At 60.5% G+C, this 18,446-nt stretch overlaps 1 protein-coding gene across 1 annotated transcript; it reads left to right on the forward strand.

Moving 5' to 3' along the window:
* Window positions 1-1,307: 1,307 nt before the first annotated feature.
* SLC17A9 (solute carrier family 17 member 9) lies at window positions 1,308-17,794 on the forward strand. Its single transcript, XM_033187035.1, has 13 exons — window positions 1,308-1,871; window positions 6,933-7,130; window positions 7,529-7,668; window positions 10,369-10,468; window positions 12,158-12,288; window positions 12,814-12,910; window positions 13,120-13,216; window positions 13,768-13,855; window positions 14,737-14,771; window positions 15,212-15,327; window positions 15,730-15,785; window positions 15,907-15,936; window positions 16,515-17,794. The coding sequence occupies exons 1-13, from the start codon at window positions 1,813-1,815 to the stop codon at window positions 16,676-16,678; spliced, it is 1,311 nt and encodes a 436-aa protein (XP_033042926.1). The 5' UTR covers window positions 1,308-1,812; the 3' UTR covers window positions 16,679-17,794.
* Window positions 17,795-18,446: the final 652 nt, after the last annotated feature.

Raw genomic sequence — 18,446 nt, forward strand, 5'->3', positions numbered from 1 at the left:
TTTCTGGCTGTGGGCTAGGGCTGTTTGGAGCGATAAACCTCTCTCTGCCACCATCTTTTCACCCTGCCCTACATCAGGGTGGATGAAAGCATGGCCTTGCTTTTTTTTTTTTTTTTTGAGACGGAGTCTCGCGCTGTCACCCAGGCTGGAGTGCTGTGGCCGGATCTCAGCTCACTGCAAGCTCCGCCTCCCGGGTTCACGCCATTCTCCTGCCTCAGCCTCCCGAGTAGCTGGGACTACAGGCGCCGCCACCTCGCCCGGCTAGTTTTTTGTAGTTTTTAGTAGAGACAGGGTTTCACCGTGTTAGTCAGGATGGTCTCGATCTCCTGACCTCGTGATCCGCCCGTCTTGGCCTCCCAAAGTGCTAGGATTACAGGCTTGAGCCACCGCGCCCGGCCCGGCCTTGCTTTTTAAGGGGCTGTGTCTTTAAGATCTGTTCAGCACTAGGCTCTGGGAACAGGCTCTGCAGTGCAGTGGGTTGGGCTGTTGGAGACCTGAGGGCTGGGGGCTGGGGGGAAGGAGTCCTGTTGTAAGTGCAGGGCCCCACCTTAGGTGTGTCTTCCTCGGCCGCTGGGTGGTGGCTGCTGCGTGGAGGGTGGACTGAGGTGGGCCCTAGTGGAGGTGGGGGTGACGCCTGAGGAGCAGGCCCTGCCGCCTCCTGGGGAAAGGCTGCATGGTCTTGGCCTTCCCCTGCCGGCTTCGTCCTCGGCACGGCAGCAGGAGCATGCAGAGTGGGGGTCCCACCCCATCACCCCTGCCCCTGAGCCCAGAGCCTGGCCTGTGATGGGTGCTCAGGGCACCTTTAGTCCAGGATCCCAGGGGCCAATGACAGCCTTCACAGGCATCTGCTGAGAAGACACTGGCCAGCGCTGGATTTGCCCAGCTCTCCCAGGCTTGGTCCAAGAGCTCAGGAGTGGACCCATCCCTGCCCTGAGAGATCCATTTTAAAAGTCAGTCACCCTGGACTTTTACTCTCTTTGCACTTGGTTAAGACTTTATCCCTAGCCGGGCGCGGTGGCTCACACCTGTAATCCCAGCACTTTGGGAGGCCGAGGTGGGCGGATCACGAGGTCAGGAGATTGAGACCATCCTGGCTAACACGGTGAAACCCCGTCTCTACTAAAAATACAGAAAAATTTGCCCGGCCTGGTGGCGGCGCCTGTGGTCCCAGCTACTCAGGAGGCTGAGGCAGGAGAATGGCGTGAACCCGGGAGGCGGAGCTTGCAGTGAGCCGGGATCGCACCACTGCACTCCAGCCTGGGTGACAGAACAAGACTCCATCTCAAAAAAAAAAAAAAAAAAGACTTTATCCCTAATTTTATTTGATTGGTGAGGTAGAGACTGCCATCACCCCCTATTTTATAGACAGAGGACAGACGGCCCCGTGGCTCCCTGTGGTGTCCAAAGGATGGGCTGGCACCTCTGGGACCAGGCTCACCACCAGGGCCCTTCTCTGAAGCCCCAGTCTTACCGGCCTGCTGCTGGGAACCCCCCTCTGCTCCGACACTAACTTCAGCTGGGGCTGAGCCAGGGTGCGTCAGACCAGCCAGGGCGACCGTCGGCCCCGCTCCTATGGGGCAGCAGGGAGGGACGTCAGCAGGGTGGGGCGGGCGCCCAAGTGGTATGCCCCGCCCTGCCCCGCCTGCCCGCCCTGGTGGCCGTCTGGGGGCGACAAGTCCTGGGAGAACCAGACGGAAGCGCCGCTGGGACTGACACGTGGACTTGGGCGGTGCTGCCCGGGTGGGTCGGCCTGGGCTGGGAGGCAGCCCCGGGACACAGCTGTACCCACGCCGTCTGAGCACCCCAAGCCCGATGCAGCCAACCCCAGACGAGGCCCGGAGGGACAGGGCCGGGGACAGCCAGTGGTCCAGGTGTGGCGGGGGTGAGGCGAGCGGGGGAGGGGGTGAGGAGAGCAGTTGGGGTGGGGCTGTGGGGAGGGAGCTGAGATGCTGCTGGGTGGGACGATGCTAGGTGGGGAGCCCTGAGCTGGGCGGGCTCCTCTGGCTTCAGGGCTTCCTGTGTTCCTTTTGGGAGGTGGAAGGAAGTGAGTGCCCTGTCCTTCCTCCCTGCCATCAGATTCCAGGACTGGACCTGGCAAGTGCCCTATCCCAGCCAGTGTTCCTGGGGCTCTTCCAGGCAGGGCCATGTTCCCCAGGCCAGGAGCATTGTCCTGGATGGTCAGGAGGCATAGCCCCCACCAGGTGGGACCACCCTGTGTGTGCATGACCCCGACAGGCAGGTGCCAAGACAGGAGGCTGGGTATGGGGCATGAGCTGGAGCCTGCAGCTGGACGGGGGTCCTGCCACCATGTGCCAGCTGTGTGCTGGGGACGAGCTCCCTGCTGGCTTCAGCTCTCAGAGCATTTGGTGGTGGGGAGAAGCAGGGCCTAGGCAAGTTGCCTGGCCACCAGCACTGCTGCCTGTAGGAGGCTCCCTGGGCAGGTGATGCCTCAGAAACCGGGTGAGATGGTGACCGCGGGCCATTGGCCAGCTGGGGAGGGCCTCTGCCAGGGAGCTCCTGAGAGCAGCCCCCACACTCCTGAACCCCCTTGCTCTGGGTCTTGGGCTGAGCCCTCAAGTGGCTGGACCCTGGGCCTAGACTCAGGCCCTGTGGGTTCCAGAGCAGTCTCCTGCCCGCACTGAGTCCCCAGAATACCTACCCTGACCATGGCAAGGTAATGGCACCTTCTGGCCTCACCAGTTCCCAGCTCTATGACGGCTGAGGACCCTGGAAGTGCTGGGAAGAGTTGCAGGAAGGCCCAAAGGGGCAGTGCCACCATTGGACGTCGGCACCCAGATGAAGGGAGCGCTGGCTGCGTGGGAAAAACTGGCAGCCCAGATCACAGCCCAAGAGTCTCCCTGCCAGGCGCCAATTGGAGGGGAGGGCCTGCCCCTTGCTCTCTTCCTCCTCCCCCACCCACGTTCATCCAGGCCTGCCAGGCAGGGCCAGCTCCCCGGGGCTTCGGGGCCTCCTCACAGGCGGTATGAGTGGCTCCGCCTTCACTGCGTCCCTCCCGGCTGGAGGTTTCAAAAAGAACCCTTGCCACAGTTCTGGCAACTTCCTTTGCAGGCCCTTATTGGGTAGCGCCAAGCATTCTGGAGGGGCCTGTGGGTCAAGGCTGCCACGCCCACGCCTTTTCCTAGCCCTCCGCGGGGACAAGAGCCCTCCCTCCTGCAGCCACATCACGGAGGCTGGGCCAGGCCAGAACAGAGCTGGAGAGGTGGCACCCACACTCGAGTGTCCTCTCCAGCTTGCTGCTCTCCTGGCCTGGCCCCGGCACAGTTCCCTTTTCTGAATCAGGGGCCATGTGACCACCTGTTTGCTCAGCCGTGGATGCTGCTTCTGCACAGGGGCCGTTTGCTCTAGAAAGTTCACAGGAAGCAGCCTGCTGGGCTCAGGGAGTGCAGAGTGGTGGGAGGAAGCTGTTCAGGCTGCCCAAAGCTTTCCGGTTCTTGGCACCCCCCGCCTCCTGCGCCCCCAGCAGGATGGAGGATTCCGGGCTTGAGGTCCTAGGGAGCCCTCAGGCAGCTGACTGTATGGGTCATCCTCTCCAGCCTGACATCCTTGTCTTCCCAGCGTCTGTGGAGGGTGCCCTTGTGCCCGCCTGGCCAGCACCACCTGCCCAGCTCAGAGAAGGGGCTGTGGCTGCTGCCTGCAGCATAGGGCAGATTGCTTGCCTGGAAGGGCTATTCTTGACTTCCTCCTTCCAAGGAGGTCAGGGAGTGGCTCTGTGTTCTCAGTACTGTGCTGGCCTCAATGGGGGTGGAAATCAGTGCCACTGAGCTTTCTGCCATTTCTAGCTAACAGCCAGACAGTGCGGGGCAGGTGCCACCTGGACACAGGTCTCTCACCTTCCCCCCCGCTTTTTTTTTTCAAGACGGAATCTCTGTCACCCAGGTTAGAGTGCAATGGTGCAATCTTGGCTCAGTGCAACCTTGACCTCCTGGGCTCAAGTGATCCTCCTACTTCACCTCCCAGCTGGGGCCACAGGTGCACACCACCACACTCAGCCACTCAGCTAATTGTTTTTTGTTTGTTTGTTTTGTTTCGTTTTTGTTTTTGTTTTTGTTTTTTTGAGATGGAGTCTCACTAGATGGAGTCTTGCTCTATCGCCCAGGCTGAAGTTCAGTGGTTTGATCTCAGCTCACTGCAACCTCCGCCTCCCAGGTTCAAGTGATTCTCCTGCCTCAGCCTCCAGAGTAGCTGGGATGACAGGCACCTGCCACCACGCCTGGCTACTTTTTGTCTTTTTAGTAGAGACAGAGTTTCACCATGTGGGCCAGGCTGGTCTTGAACTCCTGACCTTGTGATCCACCCTCCTCAGCCCCCCCAAGTGGTGGGATTACAGATGTGAGCCACCGTGCCCGGCCCTGGCTAATTTTTAAAGTTGTGTTTTTCTTTTTGTGGAGCCGGGGACCTCCCTATGTTTCCCAGGCTGGTCTTGAACTCTTGGGTTCAAGTGATCTGCCCACCTCCGCCTCCCAAAGTGCTGGGATTACAGGCATAAGCCACTGTACCTGGCCCTAAAGCTCCTTTTTAAAGTCACCTTTGGACTGTGTGACTTTTAGTGGAAAGTTAATAGTGGGGCCCCCACGTCCCTTCTGCAAGCCTCCTGCGTTAAGTCAATGCAAACTGTTTACAGAGAGCCTGGGGCCAGATAAATAACAGAGCTGCGGGTATCAACCACACCAGGGCAGGGCATGGAGGCCAGGGCTGTACTGGGTTAGGCGGGCTGGCAGTGAGGACTGTGTCCTGTGGTAACCCAGGGAGCAGACCTAGTCCCCAGACCCAGGCCACAGCCAGATATGGGGCAAGCCAGTTGTCCCAGAGTGGAAGCTGCAAATGATGCTGGCGAAACCACACTCACAGCTAAGTTCCAGGACAGACAGCACTTCCACACGACTTTCTCCAGACTTCAGGGGTTAATGGTTGGCCCTGATGTGGGGAGGGGCTGGAGCGGGACAGCCTCTGGCAGAGCGGGAGGTGTTGGAGCCAGCTGTTCTTGCCTCTAAGATCTCACTGGGCCTCCCTCACCAGGACTGGGAGTGTGAGCTGGCCGGCCTGGCTCTGACCTCAGGCATGGTCAAGGTCAAGGTCATGGTCAAGACCGACAAGTGCCTGACTTGGTGGTCTTTTCTGCTGTGGGAAGCGTCCAGGCATAGACTTGCAGAGAGCACCAGGAAGGCCAGATACCTACCCCTCTGTCCACGGCACACCCTCGTCCACTCTGGCAGGTTCTCGGGAGCATACCCCCTGAGTGCAGCCGGCTCCCCGCACGGGCAGACAGGACCTTTTGGGAAGGGTGGGGTGAGACTCTCCAGTGTCCGACTCGTCTGCTGGTCACCCTCTCCCCTGTTCTCTTTGAGGCCCATGCGGCCTCCTCCTCCTGGATGTCCCCTATCCCTGGCGATGCTGGCTCTTGGCTCCTGGCTGCAGCCTCCTCAGCTGACTCCTGCCATTCTCTTGGGTGACTTTGAGGTCCACGGAGGCTGTCCATATGGCACCCTGGCCCTCACCCTTGACCTTCTCTCCTTGGCCTGCCAGTCCTCAGTCCTGCCCTTCATCAAGACTCCCAGCACTAATACCTTGAACCCCTTTGGTTCGCTGGCCATGACTCAGGCCCCAGGCTTGGAGCCCCGGCTGGACCCTGGCATCAACTTCCCCTCCCCACTGTGCAGACCTGGCCTCCCAGGGGTGACCAGCACCCAGCGTGCCATCAGGACCTGGCCCCTACCCCTACCTCGCAGTGGCTGTTTGTCCTTGTTGCCCTCCTGACAGCCCGTACTCTCAGGGGCCATCCTCACCTGCTTCACAAAAATTGGAAGTGGCCAGTGGGAAATCCTCTAATTCCCCTCCCCCAGCTTGAGGCAGGGGAATCCTGCCTCCCAGGCCCTTCCCTCCTCTGTGAGTCACTGCCGATCCAGTGCTGACCCTGCCCAAGCCCTCTCTCCAGCATCTGACTCAGCAAGTTCCAAACCCAGCTCCCCCAGGCGACCTCCCCATCTGGGGCCCCACTCAGTGCCCCCATCCATCTCAGGGCACAGAGAGAAGTCTGCATATCTAGCGGACTGTCCATGTCCAGCCCTGTATGCTGCTCTGAGTCCTGCTGACCCCCATGGCCCTGCAGCCCGTGCACCTCTCCTCACACATCTGCACACCCCAGCAGCCTCCCAGCTCACCCCCAACGGGTGCCTTTGGCTCAACCACAGGACCCAGGGATGGAGCTTCCCTATAACTCTCTTTACTCAGGGACAACAGCAGCCAAGGAGCCTCATTTGCACAGGAGCCAGGAGCCATGTGCGGAATTCAGAGGCCCTGGCTGGGAAGGCCTCACCCCTGCCCAGCTTCCTCCAAGGGGCCAACCGTCCCCCTGGCACTGTGTCCTCTCCTGGCCACCCAGCCCCACCTGCCTTGAGGTTCTCAGCTAGGACCTCCTGTGGTGCCTCAACCTGGCCGCTCTGGGGGCCCCTTGCCCACCACACCCCACCCCCACAGTCAGTGGGCTCTCAGCTGTCATTCCTGCCCGGTGCCTGCCTGGTGCCTGCCTGGACCGAGGGAGGCTTGAGAATGTGGCACCACGTGCTGCTGGTCCTCGGCTTTGGGGGCCTGGTGGCCTGGTCGCCCATCGTGGGGAATAAGCAGAGCCCAGCCCAGGCACCTTTTGTGGGGATGAGTTGTTGCTGTGACCTGCCTGAGTGCTGGCCATTCGGCTGCTCCCAGCCGTCACTGTGCCTCATTTCTGGCTGCCTGTGTCCTCCCAGGGGTCAGCAGACAGGTGTGATTAGGCGTTTGAATGCTTGCCAAGTTGCCTTCCATCGAAGCTGTCCCCGTTCAGTCCACGTCCCCCAGCTCGGGGGAGGTCTCTAAGTGACAAACTCGAAGCAGCAGGGCCGTGGGGCCTCCCCAGGGCCTGACCATCTCCTCTCCCTCAGGCCCGAGTGCCAGGCATGGACAGGGACGCTGCTGCTGGGCACATGCCTGCTGTACTGCACCCGCTCCAGCATGCCCATCTGCACTGTCTCCATGAGCCAGGACTTTGGCTGGAACAAGAAGGAGGCCGGCATCGTACTCAGCAGCTTCTTCTGGGGCTACTGCTTGACGCAGGTTGTGGGCGGCCACCTCGGGGACCGGTAACTGCCCCCTTCCCCATCTCCAGGCTGGTGGGGGCTGCTCCACTGGGGCCACCAGAGGCCAGTGGGCTGGCTGTGCTGCTGCACACAGAGGATGCAACTCCCAGGGAAGGAGCTTGGTGGATAAATTTGGGCGAAGACACCCGGAGGAAGATGGGAGCTGGGAGGGGAGAGGCCAGGCGCAGCAAGGCCCCAGGGCCCTGCAGGCAGAGGAGGCAGGCGGCTCCCCTGGAGTACCTGGTCTCCTCACGAGGCAGCTCTGGGGTCATGAGCAGGCCCTGTAGAGGCAGACAGGCCAGGCCCATCTCCGAGCACCCACTCGAGGGCGGCCCTGAGTCAGGGTGGTGCTCCTTGGTCCTGCGCAGCCACATCCTCACCGCCTTCTGTCTCCCCTCCAGGATTGGGGGTGAGAAGGTCATCCTGCTGTCAGCCTCTGCCTGGGGCTCCGTCACAGCCGTCACCCCGCTGCTCGCTCAGCTGAGCAGTGCCCACCTGGCCTTCATGACCTTCTCACGCATCCTCATGGGCTTGCTCCAAGGTAAGGGGCGCTCAGGCACTTCCCTCACGCTCTCTGGCACCAGATGGGGAGACAAGGGGAGTGTGCACGGATTTGTGTGCAGGTGCACGCGTGCATGCAGGTAGTGTACAAGTGTGTGTGTATGGGTATGCCTGCGTGCATGTGTACACCAGTGTGTGTGCATGTGCAAGTGCGTATGTCCCTGCAGATGCGTGTGTGCAAGCAGTGTGAGCGTATGTGTGTGCTGTGCATGTGTGTACATATGTGTGCATGCACACGTGTGAGTGTGCACGTGTGTGTGCAGGTGGTGTGCATGCCTGTATCCATGTGTATGTGCGTATGCATGCCCATATGCGTGTGTACGTGTGGCCATGCATGTGCCTTCTGTAAGTGCACACTCTGCAGTGACACACAGGATCACAGAGGACACCTGCATAGTGAATTTGCTCCTGCCCCTGAATTTTGTTACCAAACACCTTAGTTCAGTGGTGGATTCCAGCTGCAAGGGACCTGCTGTGGGACTCTGGGTTTTGTGAATTTTGGTCACATGTTTCTGATGATGCCTCCAATACTAGGGCCTTGGAGCGCCTTAATTGTCAGGAGAACAAGGTGGGTGGGGGGCCAAGGGGGCTTTGGGGGGGCCCCTACTTGTCTGAGGTCCCCTGGAAAAACAGCTAGGCCTCCAGCCTGCAGGGGCCTGCCCACCCCACCCCAGCCTGCCTGGCTGCCCCACCCACTGGCAGTTCCCGGCCTGGCTACTCCTCCCCCAGTGTTCTGGGCCATCCAGACTCCCCACTGAGGACTCCCCCTACCTTCCTGAGCCGGCATCAGGTTCAGAGCCCTGGCCATGGCTCCCCTAGAACCTCTGCCCTCCCTCTCCCCCAAGTCCAGAGACTTTGGGGAGTTCACTCCCAGGTCTCTTTCTCCTCCCTCTCCACACTCTCACCCCCCAAGGTGACGCCTGGAAGGTGCTGCCTGGGACTCTCTCCGTAACAGAGGAAGGGGGTCTGCCCAGGAGAGAGGCCACTCTCATGGTCACAGGGTCTCACATGAGAACAAGGGCCCTACCACCAGTGCCCACCGGGCCCTGTGCATGGCCAACCCTCAGAAGAGGGTGCAGTGAGTGCAACTGAGGACTTAGGATTGTGTGTTTACTGTGAGACCCCATCCCAGAGCCAGCCCCTCCAGCATCACCACCTCCCCAGGCACTGCCCATGTCTCACTGCAGGAGCTTGAGGAGGGGAGGAACGAACAAATTGCACCCACCTGGAGGGGAGGACAGGCCTGGCGGGGGGTGGGGGCCTCATCTTTGTTTACTGAAGGGTCTTCGGGGTGAGGGAGGAAGGTCCTAAGGCTGAAGCTGTGAAGAAAACAGTGGCACTGCCTCAGACTGGGTTGACCAATGCCTCCTAGGTGTCACTGAGAAGACCCTCAGCCCTGGGGCAGGCAGCTGTCCTCGTGGGCAGCTCTGGGGACCCAGCAGGCAGCCAGACCCCGTGGGCTCACTGCCAGCTCCAGCTGTGCTTCCTCTGCGGGGGCCAGCTTGTTGTGCTACGATGACTTGGCACCTGTGGCACATTCTGTTTTCTAGAAACCTTCAAAGTCTGGCACGTCTCAATGTCAGATGTCATCCTGTGCCCACAAGCCTACTCTGGGGGTCTGGGGGGTAGCAATGGCAGCCACGTGGTAACCATGGGCACCACCTGTGGCTGGCTTTGCCGTGTTTGTGCACGCTGTCCTCGGGCAGAGCAGAGACGCCGGGTGTCCCAAGACTTGTGGCTCTTGCTGTGGGGTATCGGACTTCTAGAGGGAACCCCACGGAGCCCCGCCAGGCGGCCCCCAGCCTCCCTCGAGGGAGTGAGGGATAGGCCCTGCCTCTGAGCTGTGAGCCTGTGAGTGAGCGCTCTGCGATTAAAAGTTACAGGCACTGGCCAGGCAGGCACTTCCTGTGTGTGGCCGTCTGTTTGACGATGCCCTCCTGCAGGGTAGCATCAGCGCCTTGTAGACAGGGCCCGTGGGTTTGGGGTACAAGCTTCTGTTGTCACAGTGGCTCCGTGGTGCCTCCCCTCACAACGCCAGGCTCAGAGCCCTCTGAATGTGGGGCTGCATGGGGTGGTAAGGTGGTTTCCAAACTTCTAAAGCGGCCGAGAACACTTGGTCCAAAAGAGATCCTGGGAGGAAGCTCAGTTAATACAACAGGGAAAGGCAGGTTTCCTGGGGGAAGGATGTGTCTGTGCACGCGTGCGGTAGGTTTCTGTGCATGCAGCTGTGTATCTTCGTGCATATGCGTGTATCTGCGTCAATGTGAGCACCGTGCAGCACTGCCAAGAAGTGGTGTGCCGGTGGACCCGTGCGTGTGCAGGTGCGTGTGCACATGCTGCGTGTGTGTGTTGGTGCCAGGACTCTGTAGAGCACAGCTGGAGGCCGGCGGTGAGAGTGTGCACATGTGCGTGTGCGTGTTCGTGGGATGGGAGGGCTGGCTTCGAAGCAGCGGTGTTTCCCGCAGCTATGCGAGTGGCATGACCCTGAGCGAGCCTCACCCAAAAGGAGTCTGTTTCCTCAGTGGCACAAAAAACCCTGCCCTGCTGGTCCCTCGGGTGGGTGAGGTGAGCGAGAGGGACAGGTGGACGTCCTCTGGAATCACAGCCCAAACCTGAGCAGATGGGCCGGGATGAGCCTCCTTGGATGGACCCCGAGAGACTCTCCCTCCACTCGCTGCAGGGGTTTACTTCCCTGCCCTGACCAGCCTGCTGTCACAGAAGGTGCGGGACAGTGAGCGAGCCTTCACCTACAGCACCGTGGGCGCCGGCTCCCAGTTTGGGTAAGTCCTGGCCTCAGATGGGGCCCAGGAGAGGCCACCAGATGAGCCCCTTGCCAAGTGGCCCCTGGTCTGTGTGGGGGATGGGCCACATGGCCTGCAGGGCCACCATGGGTGAGGTGGGTCTGGCAGGCGCCTTTTGGGCTCTGTAGCCCAAGGCTGTGCTCTGCAGGTGGCAGCCCCGGGCACTGCGCTTGCTTTGTGCATATTTCTGCCTTTCTGGAGTGGCTGGCAGGTGATGAGGCTGGGACCTGGGGACATGGGTTGGGGGAGTGGCCATATCATCTCATGTTCTTTCATCTGTGCTAACGAAGCCAGATGCCACCCCCACCCTCTGCTGGCCCCCACCCCCGACAGGAGGGTCTGTGAGCCCTGGAGCGTCTGGACCAGGGTGGGCTCTCAGCTGGCTGGAGGACGGCTTGTCCTCATCCACAAGGCAGTAACCCTGTGCCCCTTGGTCCTCCTTCCCAATGCCCACTCCTTGGGCAGCTCCAGACCCTCTAGCAATGCTGGCAACCTGGATGGAGGCCGGGCCTGGGGTGGGAGACCTTCCCAATGGTTGTAGCAGGGTGGATAGGTGCAGGAGCTGACAGGGGCTTCCCAATCGCTGGGCTCGGGCCCTCATGTTACTGTTGCTGAGGTTCAGGGGGCGGAGGCGGTCCCTGTAGGTGGGGCCAGGAGCAGCCCCAGGCAGGCCCAGGGTGACCAGATTCATCAGATAAAAACAGACTGCCCAGAGAAATGTGAATTTCAGATAAACAGAGGGGATATACTCCTACTAAAAGAATGAATCCTCACTTCTCCAAAACCTGGTTTCTTTGGGTGTCCTGCGGTTTTTCTGCACCCAGGTGGGGAGCAGAGAGAGGGTCAAGTGTGGACTGGAAGGGGCAGGAAGAGTGCTACCCCAGCCCGTCCTGGCGCCCAAAGCCAAGCCCTGCTGCCCCAGGAGCTGTGTCCACCCCGCAGAGGCTCAGCGGGAGGAAGGAGGCCCCATCTGGATGCCAGGCCCCGCTTTGGGTCTCTCTCTTCCTCCTTTTGCCATGATGTTAAGTGTTCCCGCAGGTGCCAGCGGAGGGGTCTCTGCAGCAGATGGGGGCTGGGCTGTCAGTGGAGGGGTCTCTGCAGCAGATGGGGGCTGGGCTGTCAGTGGAGGGGTCTCTGCAGCAGATGGGGGCTGGGCTGCCAGCCAGGTTGCACCCAGAAGGGAGCCTCTGAGGAGCTATTTGGGACAATGAGATCACGGGGACAGGGGATGGGGGTTGTTGGATTTGGCCATCATAGTATTTTTGCATCTAGAAATATTTTTGAATTTTAATCTCAATGAGGTTTGAAGCACAAACACCGTGTGGAGTTTCACTGTAGTATATTCTCATCACCGTCTCCTCCTCGGTGCCATTTAGTTGAAAAGGATCCACATGACAAATTGTAGGCCAAAGTGAAGCCCTGGAAGCAAGATGTGAAAAACAACGTGAGTTCCACAGCAGCCGCCCAACTGGCCCGACTGGCCCCGTGTGTCCAAAGTCCTTAACAAAATAGGCCGGGACGGGGGCTTCTGAACTGCCGCTCTGAAGGCGATGAAAACACCTTCTTTTCCAGGGGCTCAGCCTGCACCAAGGTGGGGTTTCTGAGAGGCCCCTCCTCGCCCGAGGGGTGCCGCTGAGGGACCTGGCCACGCTCCCCCTGTCTTTGCAGGACGCTGCTGACCGGGGCAGTGGGCTCCCTGCTCCTAGAATGGTACGGCTGGCAGAGCGTCTTCTATTTCTCCGGCAGCCTCACCTTGCTTTGGGTGTGGTACGTGTACAGGTACCTGCTGAGTGGAAAAGGTAACGCAGGCCGGGTGAGCTAGTGCCGGGCACCACGGCTGCCCAGTGCCTCCTCCCTTGGTGGCAGCCACTGAGCAGCCTGGAGCAGGAGCCCGGAGACAGCGGCCTTGACCTCTCAAAGAATCCGCCAGTGAGGAAAAGTGCTCAGGTGCTGAGCTGTCAGCGGCTCTGCCACCTAATTCGGTCTGGAAGGTTCCATCTAGGGCTAAGGCAGACACCCAGGAAGACCTGCTGGGCAGGTCAAGGCAGGGTGCAGGAGGAGCCGAGCCTTTGGGTGGCCAGGAGGGGGCTCTGGAGGATGCTGTGGGGAGGGTCGTTCAGAGCACGGTTAGGTGCCTGGTAGGGAAGGCCACGGGAGGCCGTGTGCAGCCTGAGGTGTGGGCGGAAGGCCGGCGCCCGTGTGCAGCCTGAGGTGTGGATGAGGGCTGCTGACCCCTCTGGAACCACCCCCAATCCCCAATCCTTTGGAAACGGACGGCGCCTCCCACCCTGATAGCCATCACTTTGAAACCGTTGCTCCCTCAGATCTCGTCCTGGCCTTGGGAGTCCTGGCCCAAGGCCTGCCGGTGTCCAGGCACAGCAGAGTCCCCTGGAGACGGCTCTTCCGGAAGCCTGCTGTCTGGTGAGCTGGGACCTGTGCCGCCCTTTGGAGCAGCGGCTGGTGCCCATGGGGGTGTGAACCTGGCTGGATCTGACAGCCCCTGAGCCAGCAGGGCCTAGGGCTCAGAGAGGTGGGACTCTGGCCCCCAGGGGAGGCCTCTCGGGGTGGGTCCCACAGGCCCGGCCAGCTTGTGCAGCAGCAGAGTCATGGTCCACCGTTGGGCCCCGCAGGGCAGCCGTCATCTCCCAGCTCTCTGCAGCCTGCTCCTTCTTCGTCCTCATCTCCTGGCTGCCCACCTTCTTCAAGGAGACCTTCCCCAACGCCAAGGTGAGTCGGGGGCTCCTGCAGGGTGAAGGAGTGCCCAGAAGGCACGGGGCTTGAGCTGCACCAGGCACTGAGGGTCCTTGGCCTGCAGATGGTGGAACCCTTGGCTCCTCCTGGACTCCGAGGGTCCTGGCACCGCCAGGCTCTTCCTCTGGGGAGGACCCAGTCCATGCTCGGGGCAGGTTTCTGTGTTTGAGGCTGGAAATGATGTGGGCGCTCGGTGCCTTCCGGCTGTGGCTGCAGCCCTCCCAGCCCTCACCGGTGACCTGGTGGCCTGCAGAGCCCGACGTCAGGGCCCGAGGAGGCCGGTGCAGGACCCGGGATGTGGACAGAGGGGTCACCTGCGGTCAGTACGGTTCCTTCTCTGAGGTTGTCTTGCTGCCCCCCCGGGTGGCGGTCAAGACTCCAGAGCTGCACATTCCCAGGAGCAGGGCTGGCCCTGCGGAGAAGTTTCCTGGGCAGTGGTGGGCATGGGGGGGCTGTCCAGCCTGATTATCCTCTTCCAGATGGCCGGGTGCTAGCCCTGCCCCTCTGAGCCCACACTCCCACTACAGGGTTGGATCTTCAACGTGGTGCCTTGGTTGCTGGCGATACCTGCCAGTCTATTCAGCGGGTTTCTCTCTGATCATCTCATCAATCAGGGTGAGCCCCGCGGAGGGGACCGGGGCGGGGGATCACACCCTGATTCGCCTCACTTTCAAGAGGCAAGATGCTCCTCTCCTGGGGGTGCAGCTTCAGCACATGGAGAGCTGGGATAGAGGGGCACTTCTTTCCAGGCTCGGCCTCCTCCTCAAAGGGTGGGATTAGACTGTGGTGAGAGGGTCTGGTCTCACAGTGACCGTGGAGCTCGCCCCTGGGGGCCAGATGCAGCCCCTGACCCTCTGGGAAGGCACCTGGTGGGGTCAGAGGTTGCAAACATCCTTGAACCTTTGGAAGAGCTTCTGTCTTTGTTCCATGTGCCCCAGACCCATGCTGGGATGAGCCCCAAGTGGGCTGCGTGTTTCTTCCCCTAGTGCAGTGTCCTCACAGACAGGTACAGGCGGATGCACACGTGTGCCCACATGCTCTCTCCACACATGTATGCCTATTCTTAGAATGTTCGTGTTTTTCCTAATTGCAAAAGGAATACACACGCGTTGTGGAAAAGCTAGAAAATCTGGAACAGCAGAGGAAGTGGGGCCGCTCGCCTGTTTCCACCTCTGTAACTGCTGTGTGGCTGTTCTTCTGTGTTTCTGCCCAGACCCACGCCTTGGGAACTTCCAAGGGCACAGGCGCTGCCTTGTAGCTGTGCCACACACACGTGTGTGCGCACGTTTTTGCCCAGAGCACGGGATAGCTGTCTTGAGCCCCAAGCCTCCTCCTCCCCTGCTGCCCCTCTGCAGCTGTTCAGGATGGGACCCCCTCTGGGCGCCGTCTGGGGTGCCAGCACGAAAGGCCTAATGGGAGCCCCTTCCTTGGCCTCCCCCTGTAGGTTACACAGCCGTCCCTCCCCTGTAGGTTACACAGCTGTCCCTCCCCTGTAGGTTACAGAGCCATCACGGTGCGGAAGCTCATGCAGGTAGGAGAATCATTCCAGTCATTCTTTCTGGATATCCCTGCTTTGTTCAGGGTCTCCCAGGACCACAGGCTTGTGTCCCCAAGTCACCTGATGTCTGGGACCAGGCAAATGCCAGGCCTCTCCACGTGCCCAGCCCCGGGGTCCAGAGGGGGCTGTTTAGATGGCTGTCGGGGGGCAGGCTGGGGCCAGCATCCTGTGCCCCTCTGGGCCCAGGCCTGGGCTTGCCCACGTCGAATAGGGCCTCTCCCGTGGGGCGGGGCTGATTCTTGGGGCCTCCTCCCAGATCTCCTCTGGGGTCCTGGTCCGAGAGACTCTTTCGGTCCCAGCTGACCTGACCCTTGTGCAGTGTGCCCAGGGCAGCTGTCGGGCGGCCGAGTCAGGAGAGGGCCCGGCTGCAGGCAGGCCGGGTGCCTACCCGTCACAGTGGTGCTTTCCTGCAGGGCATGGGCCTTGGCCTCTCAAGCGTCTTTGCTCTGTGCCTGGGCCACACCTCCAGCTTCTGTGAGTCTGTGGTCTTTGCATCAGCCTCCATCGGCCTCCAGACCTTCAACCACAGGTGAGGGCCGACTGCTCCATCCACCAGAGCCACCGTGCTGCCTGCATGCCCCAGGCCCGTGCATGTGAAGAGGCATCTCTGTCCGCCTCTCTCTGAGTCTCTTCCTCACACTTCACCCCCTTCCCAAGCTGCTGGGCAGCGACTGCATCGAAGACTCAATAGGAGTTCTGTGGGAACCAGCACTTTCCATCAGTGAGCAGCACGTGTGTGTGATTGGTGCGAACGTGCTTTCCCCACAGTGCTTTACTCTCAGGAGATGCTTCCTGCACCAGGTCCTCCATGAAGACGGGCGGCTGGGGCTCGGCTTGGCGTGGTGTGCAGGGCTGGAGCGTTTTGGCCAGGGAGCAGGCCTGAGCGTCTCCCAGCCCCTTGGCCGCTCACCACCCTCTTTCCTCCCCGCAGTGGCATTTCCGTTAACATCCAGGACTTGGCCCCGTCCTGCGCCGGCTTTCTGTTTGGTGAGGACCTTGCCCACCCCAGCTTTGGCCCTCCCTGGGCCTCCAGGTGGGTGGGCCATGGGAGATCCCAGAGGGCTTTCGCTGACCGTCCATATTCTCTCTCGCTCTGGCCTATTCACAGGTGTGGCCAACACAGCTGGAGCCTTGGCAGGTGAGGGGCGGGGCTCTGCGCCCAGGAGTTCCCCTGTCTGTGGGGTTTGAGCCCACCGAGGGGCTGCAGGGTGGGGGCGTGCTTCCCTTCAGAGGGGGTCCCGGTGTCAGGGGAGGGCACAGACCCCAGAGCAGGCCTTCCAGGTTCCACTGGACTTTGCTGACAGCAGGTGGCTCAAGGGTCGCCATCTGCCCTGACTCATAAATAGGTTCCAATCCTGGCAGCCCAGGGTCCCCAGACACCACCTGGCCTGCTGAGTACCTTGGATGGTGGGGGCTCCTTCTCCAGCTCAGCCTCGCCTGGGCCGGCTTGTGGCTCCCATTTCCCCTTCAGCGGGACAAGGAGGGCTCATCACCAGGCCATTTCCTGGATGGCCTTTGAGATCTTTGCCCCTCCAAGACCCTCCTAGTCTGAGCCTGACCCACAGCTGGGACACCGAATTCAGCCCTGGGAACCGTGGGGGCTTCTATCGGGCGCTAGACCCCTAGCCCTTCCCCGGCACTACCCTGGGACCTAGAGTGGGCGTGGGGCCTGGGCTGCCCGGGAATGCTCAGCCCACCTGGGCCTCTCTTGGGCAGGTGTCGTGGGTGTGTGTCTGGGCGGCTACTTGATCGAGACCACGGGCTCCTGGACTTGCCTGTTCAACCTTGTGGCCATCATCAGCAACCTGGGGCTGTGCACCTTCCTGGTGTTTGGACAGGCCCAGAGGGTGGACCTGAGCTCCACCCACGAGGACCTCTAGCCCCCAACCCCACAGCCTCTCCGAGGACCCAGGCACCGGCAGCCCCGGGACAGAGGGGACTCAGTGTGTGGGACTTGGTCACTCCATGTCAGACGTATGAGCAGAGAGGAACGCAAACCACTGTAGAGCCTGAAGCTCCTTAAGGAGAGTCCACACCAGCTGGCAGGAGGGTGGGGTGGGCCTGGGTCCGGACTAGGCTCGCTGCTTTGTGGGCCTCAGTTTCCTCCTGCCAGCGGGCTCGGCCCTGTCCTCCTCACAGGCTGGTGTGGCCGTTCGGGTGAGTGGAGTTATTGTTAGTCGGCGCAGCCTCATTCCCACCACGATCTGTTCCACGTGGTTCTGCCAAGCCTCCCACAGTGCTGTGGGTCCCGCCAAGGCTCCCGTGGGTCCCGCCAAGCCTCCTGCAGCCGCCATGCTCTCCGCAAGCCTCCTGCAGCGCCCGCCTGCCAATGTGAGGCTGGCACCAGGCTGCAGCCTCCCCAACCCCAGCCCATTTTGCTGTGTCTCTGGCAGGACGTCCTCCGTAGTGGGAGCCGCCCTGTACGCTGTAGGATGCTTAAAGGCATCCCTGGCCTCCACCCACCCCTTGCCAGCAGCACCTACCCTCCCTCCTCCCAGTCAGACAACAGCCAGAAATGTCTCCAGACTCGACTCAGCCTCCCCCAGTAGCCACCCACGAGACACGACCTCAGAGTCTCTGCGTCTCCCAGCAGCCTGACAGAGACCCCCAGGGCGTGGGTGGGTGGCGGGTTAGAGACCCTTGCCCTTCTCTGGGACCCTGGCGCCGCTCTCTCCTCCTGTGGATCCCTCTGCACTAACAGTGTTCTCAGTGGGCAGATGCCTGGGCACCCCTTGGGCCCTGCCCAGCATGGCCGTGGCACAGGTTCTCGAACCTGCATGGCTTTCCCAGGCCTGGTGATTCTGCTCTCCAGGGACGGCTGGCACCTTCCTCAGGGGCGGGCCCCATGCACCAGAACACACAGACCCACCTGTCTGGCTTCCTTCCTTCCTTCCTTCCTTTCCTTCCTTCCCTTCCCTTCCTTCCCTTCCTTTCCTTTTCTTTCTTTCTTTCTTTCTTCCTTTCCTTTCCTTTCCTTTCCTTTCCTTTCCTTTCCTTTTCTTTTCTTTCTCTCCTTTCTCTTTCTTTTTTTTTAAGACGGAGTCTCGCTCTGTCGCCCAGGCTGGAGTGAGTGGCGCTATCTCGGCTCACTGCAAGCTCCGCCTCCTGGGTTCACACCATTCTCCTGCCTCAGCCTCCCGAGTAGCTGGGACTACAGGCGCCGCCATCACGCCCAGCTAATTTTGTTTTGTATTTTTTAGTAGAGATGGGGTTTCACAGTGTTAGCCAGGATGGCCTTGTTCTCCTGACCTTGTGATCTGCCCGCCTCGGCCTCCCAAAGTGCTGGGATTACAGGCGTGAGCCACTGTGCCCGGCCTCTGGCGTTCTTTCTACCTCCCTTTTCATTGCCTGCGGAGCTGGTGGTTTCATGAGTTAATGATACATCTTGCAAGGTGTACACATAAAGAAAAAAACCTAAAAATGTGGAAAAGCACGCCAAAGCCTTATTTAAATAGCAACTATTAAACTATTCAAAAAGAAGACTGTTGCTTTATTTAACACCTTTGTTTTTTAAGAGTGAACACCATGTTAAAGACTTTTTGTAACTAATTCTTGAGGAAACTACTGACACGTTGGAACCAGGTCAAAGGAGAACCCCAGGAACAGACTCCGAGGCTGGGAGTGTTGACATGAGTGTGCCAGCAGAGC

This window comes from Trachypithecus francoisi, unplaced genomic scaffold (assembly GCF_009764315.1).
Source record: "Trachypithecus francoisi isolate TF-2019V2 unplaced genomic scaffold, Tfra_2.0 Lachesis_group21, whole genome shotgun sequence".
NCBI lineage: Eukaryota > Metazoa > Chordata > Mammalia > Primates > Cercopithecidae > Trachypithecus > Trachypithecus francoisi.

Bases quoted from the DNA above. Each gene is read 5' to 3' on its own strand.
- SLC17A9 (XM_033187035.1), top strand. From the start codon at position 1,813: ATGCAGCCAACCCCAGACGAGGCCCGGAGGGACAGGGCCGGGGACAGC. The intron at 12,289-12,813 runs GTAACGCAGGCC...TTGCTCCCTCAG, and splicing joins GTACCTGCTGAGTGGAAAAG to ATCTCGTCCTGGCCTTGGGA. The intron at 13,217-13,767 runs GTGAGTCGGGGG...CTCCCACTACAG, and splicing joins AGACCTTCCCCAACGCCAAG to GGTTGGATCTTCAACGTGGT.